Here is a 7,846-nt window from a genome sequence, read left to right on the forward strand (position 1 = left end):
TGATACCCTCACCCTCAGGGATATCAACTGATGTAATCACTTTTGATGTTACATAAGATGGCGGAGGCACTTTTGAACGGTCAAACCGTCCTGAAAACGATTCTCAGTTATTCAATGTGATATTCAGATTTGGAATGGATAATTTTAAGTTAATTTGACCCAAGAGAGAGAGAGAGAGAGAGACACGGACTGAAAACAGACTGAAAGTTTTTTTGCAAATGCATTTTATTTTTACATTCATGTTACACTTAATTAGCAGCAAGGATCTCATCAACCCAAGCTCGGAATTTAGTCACCCGAGCGTAAACGCCAGGGAAGTCGGTGGAGCACCCGCTGCTACCCCAGGAAACAATACCGACCAGATGCCACGAGTTGTCCATCTCACAGACCAGAGGACCTCCTGAATCCCCCTGGAACAACAGAGCATCAGAGCTATAATAATGATGACAATAATAATCCTTGCATTTGATATAGCGTCTTATCACATCGTTGAGACGTCTCAAAGTGCTTCACACGGTGTAATTTGTGGGCGAACCGCGGCAGCCAATTGCGCACAGCAGTGTCCTGCAAACAGTCATGAATTGAGTGACCAAATTATTATATTTTTTTAAAAAAAATCGATGACTACCCCCAGAAAGTGATCCACCAATTGACTAGGTAAACCGAGGCATGCAGAAACTTGCGTAAGGTTTCGTCCTGCCTGGGGAATCAAACCCAGGTCGTCTCGCTTGGGAGGCGAGCCCTCTAACCAATACACTGCAGGACTCCACGATACATTTGATATTCCACCTTTCATAAGGGGAAGATGTCTCAAAGATTATCGTAGGATTCACTGGTAAAGTGTAGTCACTGTAATTTGGTGACCAAGACGCAAGGGCTCATTTTGAGAAACAGCTTGATGCTGTGATGGGTGGATTGTAGAGTGAGTATTCTGGGTGGGTGGGATGAGGGGATGAGATTAGGTGGGCCAAAAGGCCTTCTTCATGCCAAACAATCTTGTGATCTTGCAGCAAATGCTGTTAGCCGTTGCTTGAGATGTGGCCACACACATCTGAAATAAACAGGTAACCTACCATACAGGAGGAAGCACCTGCCCCACCAGCACAGATCATGACGCCACTAATTTTGTCACCCCAGTACTCCTGGCAGTCCATGTTGCTGAGGAGGGGAAGACTTGTCTGCTGCAGTTTACTGGGAGAAATGAACGCTGAAAAGCACAACAGAGAGAGAGAGAGAGCAGTTATTGCTGTTAGTCTCTACCGCAAAAACAAATTACAGTTGTATAGCGCCTTTCAAGTCGGGAGGATGCTGAACACATTTGCAGAACCCCAAAGTTTCACTTAGCTTTTTGCTTGTGAAATCATTCAAAAATCTCTGACCATGTAGAATTGTAAAACCCCACGTGCAATCTCTTCCATTGCTAGGCATTCCTCCGGCAATGTTTGGGGTGGGGGGGGGCTGCCTGTGCTTCATCGGAACATTTTCTCGGAAGTTTGGAACGGTTGCGCGCACAAATGTAATGTCGACCATAATTTTTTTGTACGAACTGCGCTCAATTGCGGATCTCTAGGACTTTCCATTATTTAGCTTTCCTTTTGTTGTCTGGGACACGTGCGGCTGGCGAGATGGTCTCTCGCCCGGACCTTTAACATGCCATACCATTGGCGTTAGTCATGCCCCATCCGGATGTAACACACTTCATGGATGCCGGAAAGTCATCTGTTGCAGCGGGCAGGCAGACGGGAGACACGTGGAGAGTGAGGTCAGCAGGATCTGAGAGCTTTACTACAGCGATGTCATTCTGCAGTGTCCGGCGACTCCATCCAGGATGAGTAAAGACCTACAAGTGGCCAGGAAAGGGAAACATTCCAATATAATACAACAACAACTTGCACTTATATGGTGCCCTCCATGCAGGGTAACATCTCAGAGTGCTTAGCAGTGGCGGAGCCTGACTCTGATAATTATACAATAGCATAGAAAGACCGTCATGGTCCCAGCTGAGATAAGGTAACTCAATCTGGACCAGAGCCTTTAACATGGAAGCTTCCTTGCTTGTACAATAAGTAATCCTACACTACTTTAGTTGAATTGGAGTCTTTGCACAAAAGCCTTATGATGCCTTCCTGAACAATGTAGCACACATAAATACTCGTTGGCAACCTCCTCTTAGATTACAGATATTATCACAATTCCATCAGTGTGTTTGGCTGCTCTTCCCAGTCGCCATAAGACATTGTACGTTGAACATGATTGAAACATAGGAACAGGAGTGTGCCATTCAGCCCCTCGAGCCTGTCCTGCCATTCTATTAGATCATGGCTAATGTCTACCTCAACTCCAATTACCTGCATTTGCTCAATGGGTTTGAAGTCAATCTTAATTGAAAAACAAGTGATGTGGCCAAGAGTAACTCTGGACATACACGCACCTTGGCGATGGTCTTCATCTGTATTGGCTCATCCGAGGACCTCCTGTTGTGCTCACCAAGGACTACATAATGCTTGTTAACGCTGCAGACAGAGAAACACAGCAACTAGCCTTTAGAAGGGCTGTATAAAGCTAGAGATACCTGTTATTGGGATTCTGTATGATGTTCAGACTTACCTCACATCACAGTGGGCAGCAGTGAGGACCCAGTTTTCCTTAATCAGAGAACCACCGCAGAAATGGAAACCAGTTGCATCCTTCAGTAAGGACAAAAGAACAGATTCTCAGCATAGGAAGGCTCATTGTTGGCTACGCATGTTTACTTATATTAACATTCAAGGGATGGTTGAGACATGTGTTAATCACAAACCTACTCTATTATCCCTCTATGAGAAAGAGAGAAACAGTGAGTGAGAGAGAAAGAGAGAGAGTTTGTGAAGAACAGAAGAATACTGATAACTCGACTCTGGTTTAATCTATCATACCACTGAAGTCATCATATTGTTAATATTCCGACCGCATTTATTGATGTATTTATTTATACACATGTCTAACTCGCCACTCTGGATAACTAGTCACACAGCTCCTTTCCCTTAGAGCAATGAGTTATCAGGAGTTTACTGTTTTGCACTACAGTTTCTGCCTCTGAACACAGTGATACTGTGAATTGCGGCACTGATGGCAGGATGTCTATGAGAGGAAGCCAGAGTGAGTTACCTGAAGGGACACCTGCCAGGGCCAGGACCCTGGTACTGCCTCCTCGCCATTCACAATCCTCGAGTAGCCGGTGACCACAGGCTTGATGGCTGGCACACCGCAGCCTGCAATAAAAGCTGGTGTTGTAAAAATTGATCACAGTTCACCGAGTACTCAAAGAATTCAGTAAAATATTATCAACGATTAAGATTCAGCCACATCTCCCTCTATTCCATGGTGAAATACAGCTCCAACAGCAATTTGCCAGCACTTGGCCATTCACCCCCTTGAGTCTGTTCTGCCATTCTATTAGATCATGGCTGAATCATTGAATGAAGTAGTCCGACTTACCATAAGTAGTAGCTATGAATGCAAGACAGAAGAAGAGTCTAATGGAAGTCATGGCTGAGAGTGATCTGAGCTGTAAGCAAAGGTGGCCACTTTTATATTGTTTGTAATCTGCACTTTGACCACTGTATCTTTGATCTAATCAATAGATTCAAGGATAAGCAAACCACCACTGATAAGACCGGTTAAAAGATAATACGCAGCTGCTCCTGATCCCATATGATTCCAAAAAAAAGAAAGGAAATCAGGCACAAGGTAGATTAAATCAAGTAAATTGATGCATTGAAACCCTATTAATTGCAATATGATTTTATTTTGATGCTTATCACATAAGCTACTGCACGCTGATTTTGCAATAACCATACAAATACACAGTCTCTACACTTTACAGTAAATCCTGTGAAGCTCTTTGAAATATTTCGACGCCGTGATAAGGAGCGCAAGTGCAAGGATTCTTATAAATCAAAGAATTCAAATGTCTAATTAAAGGGTTAGTGATCAGTCTTTGAAACTTCTCCGAAAAGTCAGAACCTTGATCCATGTTAAGCGACAAAGGACAGTTAAACATTCGATGAGTTTTATTTTTGAATGAAGATTGAAAGCTGATAATCATCAGATAACTCGTGGTAACCGAGTTCTTTCACCACATGGCTTCTTCCCAAGATGTTGATCAAAGCTTCTTTCACCGTAGAGATCTTGATAGATTAATAACTTTGTGTGTGTGCTTTTCTTGTACACTTGACAAGGTTAAGATGCACATAAAGAAAAACGTCAGATGTTGCCATTGAAAGTCATTGCCTCCAACCCTGAGGTGGCTGAGTTCATAGAATATTAATTATCCTTGCACCTGGTATAGCACATTATCGCGCTGTTGAGATGCGTCAAGTGCTTCACAGATATACTGTAAAGTGGCGTGACTGTGTATTTTGTGGGTGAACACGGCAGCAATATAGCACATATTAATATTCCACAGTCATGGAGTGAGTGACCGATTTTATTTGGGGGAACTTGTTCACCTGGTGTCCTGACCAACAATCTCCCAGGAAAAATTATATTGGGATAGCATCTGACAGTAAAGGCAGAGTCTCCCTTCAGTGTAACATGTGCATCAAAAGAAATGCGGGTCAGCGAATGTTTTTTAGAGTAAAACACCTTGATTCACCTTCTATACTTACCTAGAGAGTGTAATAATAATCCTTGCATTTGATATCGCGCCTTATCACGTCTTCGAGACATCTTAAAGCGCAGCACAGAATACACTGTAAAGTGAATTTTACGGCTGCCATGTTTAACCCATAAAATATCCTGTAAAATTTACTTTACTTAACCCCGGAAAAGCGATCCGCCAATCGACTAACAACCAGGTTCCTACATTACTGCTAGGTAAACAGAGGCGGGTGGAGTAAGGAAACTTTTCCAACGTTTCGCTCTGGCAGGTCTCTCGCTTGTGAGGCGAGTGCTCTAACTTAGATGCTTGAAAAAGAGGAGCATTAGGAATGGATTAGACTGGGTGACTCATGTGTGGAAAAATACCAGCTCTGGACTGATGGGCCACACATCCTGTTTTGGTGCTGTCATTTTCTTCTATGAGCAACTTTTCTGTGCAACTTGATACAATACATTTGAAGGTTTCAAATGGCGCCTTTATTGTCTCTCCTGGTTGTAAAGACTTTGCACAAAGGTTTCATTTACAATCGAGGTTTTATAGGTGAAATCACCTCTACCGTGATTGATATGAGGTCGGCATTTGATTACGAACGTCTTCAAACCTCCCTCATATCATATCATATGGAACTGTTTCACGCAGAGGATAGTGAGATTGTGGAATTCGCTGTCTGAAATGGTGTTTCAATCAGATAGTGTAGCTGCCATTCAAGAGGACCTTCACATGAGGGAGAAGGGAATAGGAGGGTTTGGGAGGGAGTAAAGGCATGGGTGAATTATTGTTAGAAGGAAGCTTCAATTAAGTCAAATGCAAGGATTATTATTACACACTCTGAGGTAAGTATAGAAGGTTTACAGAAGTATATAGAAGTATAAAAACATTTCAAAATTAGTATAACACTGGCATGGACTGTGCTGTTTCTGTGCTGTACATTCTTTGTAATTGTATCATATTGGATCATATCATATCATTGGGGAGACAGAGAGGAGATTTGAATTAGAATTATATCCAAAAGAAGGAAAAAAGAGGGGAGAAATTTGAGCCACTACTTGAGTGAGATAAGACTTCAAGTATAAGTTAATTCTACACATTTCAAAATGAAAATGAGTTTTCTTCCGACTATAGGTAAGTAACAATGTATGCTTAATACCTGTTCAGATGGATGTTAAAAGTCCCGAGGCACTACTCATAGGAACATACGAACATAGGAAGAGGAGATCCAGCCCTTCGAGCCTGTTCCACCATTTAATTAGATCATGGTTGATCTGTACCAAAAAGGGTACCAAAAGATCATGGACCAACAGAAAAAATACCAACAGATCATGGCTGATCTGTATTCGAAAAGGGAAGGGAGCTCCTCCCAATGTTCTGGCTAAGATAAAATGGCCACTCACTTCCCAGCTATTTATGCAACATCTCTGTGTTACAAAATGATTGTCGTGTCCGTCTACAAATAAAGTCACTGCACTTTAGAGGAAAAATGGCGTGAAGCGCTTTGAGACAGTTCGACGATGTAAGGCGACATATCAAATGAAATTATTATTATTGTTTCTTTGTCTAAAGTTACTTTTGAAAAGGAATGAATTTTGATCCTTTCAGATACCAAAAGGTAACGTAGCTTTTCCATTCATCTGGTATAATCCCAAACAGCTGCAGCAAACAACATTCACCACACGGCTATTTGATGGATTGCTAAATACAGGCTCGACCTTGTAAATGATTGTGTCATATTCGTGTGTGTTATTTGGGTTTGAATAGAAGTTAAGATCCAGACACAGAGAAGGGATCTGACTTAATTGAAATTAAGCCTTCTAACAATAATTCATGTTCCAATATTAGAATAGATGTTAAACCGAGGTCCCGTCTGCCTGTTCGGGGGGACGTTAAGGATCCTGTGGCGATAGCCGAAAAGAGAACGGAGTTTCTCTGTGGTGTCCTGACCAACAATCCCCCAGATAACATTGGTCAATCACTTCATGGCTGTTTGCTACGCGCAAAGTGGCTGCCACGTTCGTCTACAAATTGTGCAGAGTGTTCCTACAAAGCCATGGAGCAAATAAACAATTATGTTTTGTCGGCCAGGATACCAGACAAAACTCTGTTTTCTTTTCAAATAGTGCCAGAGAAATATAATAAATATAATAATAATAATAATCCTTGCATTTGATGCAGCACCTTATCACATCTTCGAGACATCTCAAATCGCTTCACAGAATATACTGTGAAGTGAATTGACTGTATATTTTGTGGGCGAAACATGGCAGCCAATTGCGCAAAATATAAAATATATAAAATATAAAATGCTGGATAAGACGTGGGAAGTAAATCCAGAACAGCTCAAGAAAGAACAGGTGGCAAATGCCAATAATGTGATAAAGTGGAACAATTTCTTTATACAGATGTTAGTCAACCATTGGAATCGGTTACCAGCAAGGATGGTTGAGGCTAGAACACTGCACTTATTTTAAGAAACAGCTTGATAATAATAATAATACTACTAATAATAATCCTTGCCTTTCACGGCTTCTAGACGTCTCAAAGCGCTTCACAGAATATACTGTAAAGTGAATTGACATATATTTGTGGGCGAATCGCGGCAGCCAATTGCACACAGCAGTCCACAAAGAGTGGTGGATTGAGTGGCCAAATCTCTGGAAAAGCGATCCGCCAATTGACTAACAACCAGGTTGCTACGTACTGCTAAGTAGGCAGAGGCATGTGGGGAAAGGAAACTTGCCCAACATTTCGCCCTGCCGGGAAGAGAACCCAGGTCTCTCGCTTGCAAGGCATGTGCTCTAACCACTGAGCTACAGGACTCCTAATGCTGCAAAGGTAGTGGAGTTGGTCCTTTGGGAGGGACGAGATGAAATAATCCAAAATGATATTCATTAGAAGTTATATCTCTGTGACCTGGTGCTCCATAAACTGCAACTTATCCAAACCTCCTCCGCCCACATCTTAACCTACACCAAACTCAGGCACCCCGTCACCCTATCCTCACCAGGATCCACTTTCTCATACCCTCTCCATTGATGGCCAATTCTTCAGGTTCTATGCCCCTAACCTCTGGAACTCAGGCTCTCTACCCCCTCGGTCTCATCCCCTCTCAATCTGTCTTTAATATTCAACCACGAGAGCTCCGAGATATGATGCACAACTATATAAGTGCAAGTTGTTGCAATGATTGCTGCAGTTTGAGATACGCAG

General features: G+C 42.3%; 1 protein-coding gene across 1 annotated transcript; it reads right to left on the bottom strand.

The window, feature by feature from the left end:
- Positions 1 to 248: 248 nt before the first annotated feature.
- LOC103176191 (chymotrypsin B-like) lies at positions 249 to 3,529 on the bottom strand. The gene is made up of 7 exons (XM_007889598.2): positions 3,478 to 3,529; positions 3,148 to 3,251; positions 2,608 to 2,687; positions 2,432 to 2,513; positions 1,660 to 1,840; positions 1,074 to 1,207; positions 249 to 410 (listed from the first exon to the last, which is right to left on the bottom strand). The coding sequence occupies exons 1-7, from the start codon at positions 3,527 to 3,529 to the stop codon at positions 249 to 251; spliced, it is 795 nt and encodes a 264-aa protein (XP_007887789.1).
- Positions 3,530 to 7,846: the final 4,317 nt, after the last annotated feature.

Source organism: Callorhinchus milii, unplaced genomic scaffold (genome assembly GCF_018977255.1).
Source record: "Callorhinchus milii isolate IMCB2004 unplaced genomic scaffold, IMCB_Cmil_1.0 Scaffold14, whole genome shotgun sequence".
NCBI lineage: Eukaryota > Metazoa > Chordata > Chondrichthyes > Chimaeriformes > Callorhinchidae > Callorhinchus > Callorhinchus milii.